General features: G+C 36.8%; 1 protein-coding gene across 1 annotated transcript in view; it reads left to right on the top strand.

The window, feature by feature from the left end:
• Positions 1-13,133, top strand: part of LOC104655124 (thrombospondin type-1 domain-containing protein 7A) — a 126,721-nt gene that overhangs the window by 35,405 nt on the left and 78,183 nt on the right. Inside the window, exons 6-7 of the mRNA XM_030933397.1 lie at positions 4,501-4,695; positions 5,581-5,844. Coding sequence (XP_030789257.1) covers positions 4,501-4,695; positions 5,581-5,844 — 459 coding nt within the window. The remainder of the gene's footprint in view (positions 1-4,500; positions 4,696-5,580; positions 5,845-13,133) is intronic.

Raw genomic sequence — 13,133 nt, 5'->3', positions numbered from 1 at the left:
ATTCAAACAAAATGAGTGCATGGCCTTACAGGCTGAAGGGTAATTCTCTGACCAATAGAACACTCTCTTCTTGTGAAACCTGAATAATAAGGAAATTGCATTCCTCTTCAAAAATGAAGATGAGCAATTACATTCAGAATTCCATTTGATGTGCTTCAGAGCTGCATCAGTAGCCTTCCATTTACGCATTCATGTATGCATAACACAGATATCCACGTCCTCTTAGCTCAGCCAGTGTTATCTATTCCTTTTCAGTCCATGAACCTTTATTATTTTTCTCTTTAAAACATAACTTGAAACTCAATTTACATGAAAACATTCTACAATTAACTTATTCAACTTACTAATCTTTTTAATTTAAATTTACAGGAAGTTTCAAAGATACACAAAAGTAGAGGGACTAATATAATGAGTACTAGCAATGTAGTCATCATTTACTCAGCTTCAGCAGTTTTTAACATGTTGCTATTCTTGGTCTTCTGTCCACACACTTAAAAAGAATTCTGCTGGAGTATTTTAAAGCAACTTCCAAGTAAGATATATATCATCCATAAATACTTGAGCATTTTTAACACAACAACAGCATTATTATTACATAAAACAAAATTAGCAATTCTTTCAAACTAATATTTTTTATATAATAAGTTTTCTCCATTGTCTCAAAAAATGTTTATGCATAGTGTGTTTAAACTGAGGTTCCAAAAGGTCTCCACATTACATTTGTTTCATGTGTTTCTTAGGTCACTTTTAATCTAATAACAGTTCTAGCTCCCTTTTTCATAGCATTTATTTGTTGAAGAAACTTCTCTTATTTGTCTTTACAGCATTTTCCCAATATTGATGGGCTAGACTTACTTAACTTGATTCATATGTAACCCATAAATCCATCATATTGATTCTTCCCATGCTTTCAGTCTGCCAGGAGCAGCCTGTCCTATATCACTTAAATAAAAATTGCTGTGCTTTATATAAATACAATGAATAAATGAAGTAAATGGCTATAATCAACAGAGTTAAATATGGAATTTTACTTTAAAATAATCATTTTGATTTTTGCTGATTTCACTGAGAAGCTTTCATGGTGAATTATCTGTAGGGTAACATGATTTTTGTCCCATCTTGCTAACAAGTCTTCAGCTCAAAGGAGACCTTGTGTCATCATTAGATATGACATATACATGCTTCACCTGTAAATACAGATTGGGTATATATAGTTTTCTGGTGTGCTAAGAAACTATGCTCTTAGTATGATCCATCTTTTCTACTGTTCAAATCACCCTGTTTTCAGTGTTTTAGAAATGATTTTTAAGATTTATAAAGTTGAGAGACCAGATAGTTTCCTTTCCAAACATTTATATTTTCCTCGCCCTAATATCAGGAAGTTCATTTCAGATTGCATTTCTGTGTTTGAATTGTTCTGTTTCCTCTAAGTCGGAATACAAACAAGTTGAGATGTAGGATAAGTTTTCAATATATTGTATGGATTGTGCTGTTGCTATTTGTTTGGATAACATTGTATGAGTAATTTATTCCAAAAGTACACTGTCTAAAATCTCAGATAAGTGGTGTAAAGGGCAGAGTGGGTTTCTGAGAATAACTATGGGAATTTTACACATTTTTATTTTCTTTTCAACTAGCTGGAGTACTTGAGATTTTATGTAGTGCAGATATATGAGGAAAAAGGATTCCAGTTTATGTGAATAATAGCTGCACAAAATAAATTGTTTCTGGAATTGTATAGGTAGTAGTGTCACTTCATTTTGCTTTTGGTGTCACATAACAAGATAATGGTTGGAGCAATTCTGAAACAAAATTTGTAAGAAAGACCCTTAAGAGAGAACCTAAGTCAGTTTCATCTAATTTCTCAAAAGATTTTTATTGAAGTCTGTTTCAAAGAGCTAAATGGAATGAGTAGGTAAAAGTAGTATCATTTCAAAGAACCCAAATTTAGTCTGGTGATTTTTAATTTTCTTTTAGTTGCAAACAGTGAAACCCTCTTCACAGCTTATGATTCTCATATGATCAGATGTCTTATTTTCCAAATATATCATTCTTGAGGCTCCTGCATGTCCTGATTAGTAAAAAGTTTAATATCTTTCTCTTTATCAATTATTTCTTTTGAGTATCTTTGGGGAAACTTTGTCCATCAACCATTGGCACTTACTGAGTTTAAAGTATTCAAAAGGGTCAATCCTGCTTCCAAATGGCAGGTATAGAAAGAACTTCAAAATCACATCAGCTCATTTATATCCTGCATCTTGAGGAATTCTCCTACCCCATGTTACAGATGATGTTCTTCTAAACTATATGGATGTTCTTCTTTATCTATTTCCTGTACAAATTTCTATCATGCCCTTTCTTTGAACTCCAAGTTTAGAACTCTTTTAGCTCATAAAATGTTCAGCCATTGTTTCCGAAAGCTTGGCGTGGTACCAGGGTGATTAGGTACCAAAAGATTTTCTGTCTCAGCCATATGTGTTTGCCAGAACCCTTCTGTACCTTGAATACTCAAGCTAGTGGCTCTCAAACTTGAATCTGCATAAGGATCACCTGAGCATCTTGAAAAAAATGCATATTCTTTGACCTCATAACAGATACTTCATTATTTGGATTGGTCCAGATTATGAAACTCTTTTTGGGTCCAGAGATCTTCACATTTAATAGCATTCTAGGTGTTTCTGATGCAGGTGAAAATATATTACCTACTAGAGCAGTAGTTCTCATATAGCTTGGATAATTAAATCATCAGAAAGCTCAAAAAGTATCCTAATTCCCAGGACCCCAACCTCAACCAGGGAAATCAGAGCATTAGAGTTTAGCAAGGGCTTAGGTATTTTCCAAAAGTTATCCAGGGGATTATAATCCACAGCCAGACATGAGAACCACTATTTTAGACTGCTATGATAAACATATAGCACCAGATATGTCCTCCCTCGATGGGGTAGATTCTCTTTGAGATACTTAATGTTCTTTACTTTTTTCTGCCATCTAACCTTCATCAAGGCCAACATTGTTCACCCTACCAGGATTTTCATATTTTTAAAAATTTAGGGGCCCCTGTTCTTTTCTTACAAATTGGTCTTTCCAAAGTCATGTGTACTAAATGAAAAGCACATCTAAAGCTAAGAAATAGGGAAGTGCATCCACATTTGAACAATTTTTAAGAGCCTTTTATGTTAGGCCTGAAGCAGTTGCATTAAGTTGTGTTCAACTACACAGAGAAAATCTTGCCTTGCTGAAATTGCTAGTTATGTCCATTTACACACTCTATTACAAAGCCCTGCACTCCTAGGCCTTAGGTTTTAGTACATAGATCCAGACAGTGTTGTCTAACCGGAGGCCCTCTATGCCCTCACTGTAATTTAAGGTCAAAAATGTCAGCCTCCTTCACCTTGATTTCATGGTGACGGAATCCTGAACAGGACAGAGATCAGCGGCAGCTTCAGCCTATACTATAAACCTGAAAAAGCCATGTAAATCAATCTGAATGAGACCATTTAAGATAATTCCATGAAGACAACTTTAGGACCACGGTTTAAATGTTTCATCTGCCTCCTCAATAAGTGAGTTGTTTTTAAAACCAATGGGAAGGAAATGGCATAGGGAGAAAGTGGACTTTAAATATACTTGCTCTTTTTCTTTAAGACTTGTTACCATACAGCAATCATATATATATATATTCAATAAGTAAAAATATTATTTCTTATTTTGTCAGTAGAACAACATAGGAGAAATAATTCGTATGAAATTAAACTTTGATTTTTTAAAATTTATATGAAATTATAGAAATACAAGTTTTAACATAATAAATGAAAATTGTTAAACATTTTTAAGTGCAAGATTGATGTTTGTGCATGTGAAGAACTTGTAGAAAGAGGAGATGGAGGACTTTGACATTGTCTATCCATTAATCATTCCAACCCTTCCTAATAAACTTGCAATGTAATACAATGAACATACTTTCCATGCCAATGCAGTTTCAAGGTAAATTCTATAAACACACCCTCCTGACCCCAAACCCCAACGTACCAACCAGTTTGCTGCCACTAAAACACATCTATATAGGAATTCTAGTGTGCCCAATGATATAAAACAATATTAGATATACCTAGTGCCTTCCAGTCCCTCTCCAAACATCCTATGTTCAACATAAACTATTATCAGAATCCATGTATGATTTGTCTTACATTCTTATAAGTTTATTTCTAAGTATACCCTAAATGTGACCTCAACTGAAACCCTGAATACATATAAGTAAAAGTGCTAAATGCTAAGTGTGCATTTGTGTCCACTTTTCTATGCCACAAAAATCACTCAGGGTTATGTGTTATTAAAAAAATACAAAACAAATTTAATGGCTACTGTGCTCCTATAAGATTTCTACTGTAAGTAAGGAATTACAAGAGGCTTTCTCTGACTGCTTAACCAAATGTTAGGTTAGCTTCTAAATTATAAAGTAATTAGACATTTGAATTTAACAGCTTTATGCTTTTCTTTTAGCCATTACTTGTCGCAAGCAAGATGGAGGACAGGCTGGAATCCATGAGTGCCTACAGTATGCAGGCCCTGTGCCAGCCCTTACCCAAGCCTGCCAGATCCCCTGCCAGGATGACTGTCAATTGACTAGCTGGTCCAAGTTTTCTTCATGCAATGGAGACTGTGGTGCAGTTAGGACCAGAAAGCGCACTCTTGTTGGTAAGAATAATTGGGATGCCAAAGCCAGTACACGTCAAAGCAGAAAAACACAATACAAGTCAGACTAAGAGAGTTCTGACAATGTATTTGAAAAATAATATACCAATGGATTCAGACGTGTATTTTAAATTCAGTTGGCAGTGATAAAAGCATTGTGTACTTCTAGTAGGAAGAAAAGGAAGCCTTGAAAATTGAACTCTGACTCCCTATATAATAGGCAGTAGATTATTTTCTGGTGTCGACGTGATCTTTTAGTGGACTGCCTATAGACTGTGAAGTGTTTGGAGCAAAGTTTTTGGGGGGACTTTATTAACCCATTCTCACTGTCAAAGCCTCAGATTATCCTTTCTCACCTAGAAGGGGGAATGTAGTCTGTATCTGAAAACTGTATTTTGAACCATAGTAGTGACTGAAAGCAGGAATATAATGAGCAAGAGCAGGAGCCATCATGCTGAACTAAAGCTTGGTGCGTTTGAAATATTGCCAATGGCAAAAGCAACCTAAAAATATTGGTACTAGTAGACTATTCAGAATTGAAGTTAAAAAATGAACCACCTATATAATGAAGACTGTCAAAAACTATATTACACAGCTTATGAAGGTGAGAGATAAATATATGTAATTATCTGCTGTATAATTTAAAAGTATGTGAAAAAGAATGTTCTGAAAGGATAATACAAATTTTACTATACAAAGTACCCAATACTAACAAAAGCCTATATAGAAAACACTGTGGCGTGAGAAAATATAATCGATTTATAGGCTAGTGTTAAACATGGTTAAAAATGGAGAAAAGGAAATTAGGAAAGTAGGAAATGTAGGGATGTGTGAAATTAATGATGGTATTTTCCAACTTAAATTGGCTTGGTTGTTTCTATTCCACAGGAAAAAGTAAAAAGAAGGAAAAATGTAAAAATTCCCATGTGTATCCCCTGATTGAGACTCAGTATTGTCCTTGTGACAAATATAATGCACAGCCTGTGGGGAACTGGTCAGACTGTATTTTACCAGAAGGAAAAGTGGAAGTGTTGCTGGGGATGAAAGTACAAGGAGACATCAAGGAATGCGGACAAGGATATCGTTACCAAGCAATGGCGTGCTATGATCAAAATGGCAGGCTTGTGGAGACATCCAGATGTAACAGCCATGGTAATTCAATCTTTATAGTTATATATTTGCTATCTTTGGGAGTGTGGATGGAAAATGCACGTGCATTATAGTGGAATGGAAGTGAAGGTTTACAGATGTATATTCTAAATCAAACTCTATGAAGCACCACACTATACATATATCATTTATATGTAACAGGAGGTTCAATGGCATTGCCTCATTGTCCAGATGTTGGCAACTTAAGTCCCAAAGATGGTGACAGGAAGCCTGATGGGGCCCACATCTTACAAAGGGTAGGCAAAAACCGGTGCCAGAAAGGTCCCCCAGAGCTTATCAACAGCCTGTACATTGAACACACCCAACAATCCCCAACAAGTCCATACAGAAAGGGAGTAAGGAGGAAATAAGATTTGAATCAGTTTGAGATTTAAACAGACTTTTAACAATCAAACTGGCAAGATTTGCAATGTCCTCAAAATGTTATTAAGCGTCAGAGAAGATGGAAACTAGTAACTGATGAAAACGCAAATGTTTCTTCTCCATTGAATTCAGATTGGCGCATGCACGCGCGAGCACACACACACACACACACACACATACACCAGAAAAAAAAAAAAAAAAAGGAAAAATGTGCATACTCCTAGGAAACTGTGTCACTTTTATTTTCTAAGCCAAAAAAGTAAAAAATGCAGCGATAATAATTGTGTTGCCAAAAGGTTGTGAACAGTGCCATCTTTGACCAGAATATATTTAATCTTAATATAGGCAGTATTAAGCAATTTTCACTGTTATTGTTTTATTTTAATACAGTTGTCTTTTTATAATGGAATGAAAGAAGTTTACAGAGGGGCAGCCTGAAACACAGATACCACATACTTTCAAACACTGGATGGTGATCTCTTACTTACTTGATAGAAGTGACCAAGGAAGGATGAATTAAATTGCAAGGAGCATGATACATGACAGTTACCCTCCAACCTTGCTGAAATATTAATAACTCTTGCTATTGGAATGGTGCTGCTCCAGTTTTATTATATAGTTCAGAAAACAACACTAACAAAAACCATCTCACATTTATAAACCATCAAGGCGTCATGGTGACATATTTATTGAAATCTCTTAAACATCTCCGCATATATATATATCTCCATATATATCCACATATAATATATCCATACACACACACACACACACACATACACATATATGCGGCAGACAACTGTGGCACCTTTTTTTTTTTTTTAACTAAATTATATTTTATTCAAAAATTTATTCGATGAAATTATTATTCAAACTAGGTATGGCAATATTATATGAAAGGAACAAATAATAAACAAAACCAATAAAAATAAATCAAAATGTCCCTGGGGAGATACTGAAGAGCATGTAAGATCAGACAAGAATCAATAAACTTTGTATAGTCAAAATGAATTCTAGTGTTGTTTACAACTTCCAGCAGGAAATAGAAGAAAGAACACCAGTTCTGGGATACATGGGCAGAACGTGAAGGTTTGTGACATAGGTATATGCATGCCATGGTGGTTTGCTGCACCCATCAACCCATCATCTACATTAGGTATTTCTCCTAATGCTATCCCTCCTCTAGCCCCCCATCCCCTGAGAGGCCCTGGTGTGTGATATTCCCCTCTCTGTGTCCATGTGTTCTTATTGCTCAACTCTCACTTATGAATGAGAACATGTGGAGTTTGGTTTTCTGTTCTTGTGTTAGTTTGCTGAGAATGATTGTTTCCAGCTTCATCCATTTTATGATGTATATGTGCCACATTTTCTTTATCCTGTCTGTCATTGACGGGTATTTGGGTTGGTTCCAAGTCTTTGCTATTGTGAATAGTGCCACAATAAACACATGTGTGCTTGTGTCTTTATAGTAGAATGATTTATAATCCTTTGGGTATACACCCAGTAATGGGATGTCTGGGTCAATGGTATTTCTAGTTCTACATCCTTGAGGAATCACCACATTGTCTTCCACAGTGGTTGAACTAATTTACACTCCCACCAACAGTGTAAAAGTGTTCCTATTTCTCCACATCCTCTCCAGCATCTGTTGTTTCCTGACTTTTTAGTGATTGCCATTCTAACTGGCATGAGATGGTATCTCACTGTGGTTTTGATTTTCATTTCTCTAATGACCAGTGATGATGAGCTTTTTTTCATATGTTTGTTGGCTGCATAAGTGTCTTCTTTTGAGAAGTGCCTGTTCATATCCTTCACCCACTTTCTGATGGGGTTTTTTCTTCTAAATTTCTTTAAGTTCTGTCTACAAAGAAGTTTCTAAAAGTCTTGTCCTTTTGTTGTTACCTTATCACATAGTTCCTATTGTATCGAAGTCTAGTGATATGCAAAGAAATGATAAATGTTTGAGGTGATGGGTATCTCAGTTATCCTGATTTGATCATTACAGGAGTATGCATGTACTCTGTAATATCACATGTTCACCATAAATATGTATAATATTACCATCTTAACTATCTTTAAGTGCATCGTTCAGTAGTGTTAAGTACATTCACATTGTTGGGCAATCAATCTCCAGAAACTTTTTATTAAAAAACAAATTTTATTGCATATATTTAAGGTAAAAAAAAAAATTTTTAATGATGTGAACTCCGAAAACTCCACAATATTGAAGCTCTAGATATAAGTATTTTTCAGGTTAGTATATGTGCATTGCTGAATTGAAGATTAGTACATGCCTTGAGAACAATAACTATAAAAGTAAAGGGAACTTAATATTTATAATTGGTGCACTTTGAGAAACATCTCAGGGTAATTAAATATTTTATTTATATCAAATAGCATAAGTGCTATAAATTAGATACCAAGAAAAGTCTAAATTCCCTTTCTACTTTGAGGTGATAATGTAGAAAACCGTAATTAGCCATTATAATATAAAATAGATCACTTTCAAAATGTGTTTATTTTGGAATGCAGGATGTAAGTGTTTGCTCACATTTTAACTTGTTATGCACAGTGAATCACTAAAATAATCATTTAACAGTACCTGTGAGCTTCCAGAATAACATTCATATTTTCTCACTTTTGTCTTGATCTATTAATTAGATGCATGAGACTATTACCAAGTCACTTCCATCAATCTTATGTTTAGAAAAATCTTTTAAAATACTCTGTGACTCTCACAGAAATGTTTGATCCCTTCAAAAAAGTAAAAGAACAAAAACAATTGAAATTGGCCAAAGGTAGTATACATTTCTTATTTCAGTATTATCAACTCACAGCATGAAGAATCCAGTACTGTATTTTAGAGAAAGGCACTTATAGAAAAGTAATGAATCCATGATGACATTGACTTCGTGGGGATTCTGAAAGGATCTAAGAAAGATCCTTAATGAAGTGAATGGTTCTAGCTTAGTTCTTCTGCATGTCCTGCATCATTCCTTTCTCAATCTGGTATCTGATGGGATGTCCAGTGGATATTTTAGTGTTTACTAACATAATTACTTGAAGTAAAGACTTGAAAAATTGAATCTCTAATGCCTGATTTCTTTGGGAATTCCTACTTTCCTTAAATATGTTCTGCAAATTCTGGTGTTTGTGGAATGTTATGACTTGGCCACTCTATCCCAGTCATCCCCTAGTTATAATCTCTATGACAACCGCTTTCTTCCAGCCACATCAGCTTTCTAGATGGATAGTTATTAAGTGGCTCTGGAGAAAAAACTCTCTTCTTGCTTTCAATTTAAATATAAAATTGATCCCCATGTGTGTGCAGTGCAATGACAATCCCCTATTCAATAGTGTCCTTAGGGTATTTCTGTTTAATCATTGTTGTCTATCTGTGGATCATATTACCAGTTATTATATTCATAAACCAGTTTGACTTTCACCAGTTTAATTATATTATTTTAGACTGTTTCCCACTAGGTCACTTTTTTTAAATTTCTTAAACTTGAAGCAGAATTCTGTTATTTTTGAACTTCCGTGTAACAATAGACACTGTGCTGAAAAGTGATATAACTGCATTGCCAAAATCAGATATTAAAGTATACTTTGGAGGCGGAGCAAGATGGCCGAATAGGAACAGCTCCAGTCTCCAGCTCCCAGCGTGAGCGACACAGAAGACTGGTGATTTCTGCATTTTCAACTGAGGTACCGGGTTCATCTCACTAGGGAGTGCCAGACAATTGGTGCAGGTCAGCTGCTGCATCCCGACCAGCAAGAGCATCACCTCAAATGGGAAACGCAAGGGGGAAGCGAATCCCTTTTCCTAGCCGGGGGAACTGAGACACACAACACCTGGAAAATCAGGTAACTCCCACCCTAATACTGAGCTTTACCAAGGGTCTTAGCAAATGGCACACCAGGAGATTATATCCCACACCTGGCCAGAAGGGTTCCACACCCACGGAGCCTCCCTCATTGCTAGCACAGCAGTCTGAGCTCTAACTGCAAGGCAGCAGCGAGGCTGGGGGAGGGGCGCCTGCCATTGCTGAGGCTTAAGTAGGTAAACAAAGCCACTGGGAAGCTCGAACTGAGTGGAGTCCACAGCAGCTCAAGGAGGCCTGCTAGTCTCTGTAGACTCCACCTCTGGGGACAGGGCACAGCTAAACAAGCAGCAGAAACCTCTGCAGATGCAAACGAACCCTGTCTGACAGCTTTGAAGAGAGCAGTGGATCTCCCAACATGGAGGTTGAGATCTGAGAACAGACAGACTGCCTGCTCAAGTGGGTCCCTGAACCCTAGTAGTCTAACTGGGAGACATCCCCCACTAGGTGCAGACCAACACCCCATACCTCACACTGTGCGGTACCCCCCCTGAGACGAAGCTTCCAAACCAAGAATCAGACAGGAACACTCTCTGTTCAGCAATATTCTATCTTCTGCAGCCTCTGCTGCTCATACCCAGGCAAACAGGGTCTGGAGTGGACCTCAAGCAATCTCCAACAGACCAACAGCTGAGGGTCCTGACTGTCAGAAGGAAAACTATCAAACAGGAAGGACACCCACACCAAAACCCCATCATTACATCACCATCATCAAAGACCAAAGGCAGATAAAACCACAAAGATGGGGAAAAAGCAGGGCAGAAAAGCTGGAAATTCAAAAAATAAGAGCGCATCTCCCCCTGCAAAGGAGCTCAGCCCATCGCCAGCAACGGATCAAAGCTGGACGGAGAATGACTTTGACAAGTTGAGAGAAGAAGGCTTCAGTCCATCAAACTTCTCAGAGCTGAAGGAGGAATTACATACCCAGCGCAAAGAAACTAAAAATCTTGAAAAGAGAATGGAAGAATGGATAACGAGAATAATCAATGCAGAGAAGGCCATAAACGAAATGACAGAAATAAAAACCATGAGATGAGAAATACGTGACAAATGCACAAGCTTCAGTAACCAACTCGATCAACTGGAAGAAAGATATCAGCGATTGAGGATCAAATGAATGAAATGAAGTGAGAAGAGAGGTCTAAAGAAAAAAGAGGAAAAAGAAATGAACAAAGCCTTCAAGAAGTATGAGATTATGTGAAAAGACCAAATCTACATCTGATTGGGGTGCCTGAAAGTGAGGGGGAAAATGGAACCAAGTTGGAAAACACTCTTCAGGATATCATCCAGGAGAATTTCCCCAACCTAGTAAGGCAGGCCAACATTCAAATTCAGGAAATACAGAGAACACTACAAAGATACTCCTCGAGAAGAGCAACTCCAAGACACATAATTGTTAGATTCACCAAAGTTGAAATGAAGGAAAAACTGTTAAGGGCAGCCAGAGAGGAAGGTCGGGTTATCCACAAAATGAAGCCAATCAGACTAACAGCAGATCTCTCGGCAGAAACTCTACAAGACAGAAAGGAGTGGGGGCCAATATTCAACATTTTTAAAGAAAAGAATTTTCAACCCAGAATTTAATATCCAGCCAAACTAAGTTTCATAAGTGAAGGAGAAATATAAATCCTTTACAGACAAGCAAATGCTTAGAGATTTTGTCACCACCAGGCCTGACCTACAAGAGACCCTGAAGGAAGCACTAAACATGGAAAGGAACAACCAGTACCAGCTATTGCAAAAACATGCCAAAATGTGAAGACCATCAAGGCTAGGAAGAAACTGCATCAACCAACGAGCAAAATAACCAGCTAATATCACAATGACAGGATCAAGTTCACACATAACAATATTAACCGTAAATGTAAATGGACTAAATGGCCCAATTAAAAGACACAGACTAGAAAATTGGATAAAGAGTCAAGACCATCAGGTTGCTGTATTCAGGAGACCCATCTCATATGCAGAGACCCACATAGGCTCAGAATAAAGGGATGGAGGAAGATCTACCAAGCAAATGGAAAACAAACAAACAAACAAACAAAAAGCAGGGGTTGCAATCCTAGTCTCTGATAAAACAGACTTTAAACCATCAAAGATCAAAAGAGACAAAGAAGGCCATTACATGATGGTAAAGGGATCAATTCAACAGGAAGAGCTAACTATCCTAAATATGTATGCACCCAATACAGGATGACCCAGATCATAAAGCAAGTCCTTAGACACTTACAAAGACACTTAGACTCCCATACAATAATAATGGGAGACTTCAGTACTCCACTGTCAACATTAGACAGATCAACGAGACAGAAAGTTAACAAGGATATCCAGGAATTGAACTCAACTCTGCACCAAGTGGACCTAATAGACATCTATACAACTCTCCACCCCAAATCAGCAGAATATACATTCTTCTCAGCACCACATGGCACTTATTCCAAAATTGACCACATAATTGAAAGTAAAGCACTCCTCAGCAAATGTACAAGAAAAGAAATTATAACAAACTGTCTTTCAGACCACAGTGCAATCAAACTAGAGCTCAGGACTAAGAAACTCAACCAAAACCACTCAACTACATGGAAACTGAACAACCTGTTCCTGAATGACTACTGGGGACATAACGAAATGAAGGCAGAAATAAAGATGTTCTTTGAAACCAATGAGAACAAAGATACAACATACCAGAATCTCTGGGACACATTTAAAGCAGTGTGTAGAGGGAAATTTATAGCACTAAATGCCCACAGGAGAAATCTGGAAAGATCCAAAATTAAGATCAGAGAAGAACTGAAGAAGATAGAGACACAAAACACCCTCCAAAAAATCAATGAATCCAGGAGTTGGTTTTTTGAAAAGATCAACAAAATTGATAGACCACTAGCAAGACTAATAAAGAAGAAAAGAGAGAAGAATCAAATAGATGCAATAAAAAATGATAAAGGGGATCTCACCACCAACCCCACAGAAATACAAACTACCATCAGAGAATACTATAAACACCTCTATGCAAATCAACTAGAA

The sequence above is a fragment of the Rhinopithecus roxellana genome, chromosome 6, assembly GCF_007565055.1.
Source record: "Rhinopithecus roxellana isolate Shanxi Qingling chromosome 6, ASM756505v1, whole genome shotgun sequence".
NCBI classification, from domain to species: domain Eukaryota; kingdom Metazoa; phylum Chordata; class Mammalia; order Primates; family Cercopithecidae; genus Rhinopithecus; species Rhinopithecus roxellana.
The sequence above is the reverse complement of the archived record's forward strand: the minus strand, read 5'-3'. Positions and strand labels throughout refer to the sequence as shown.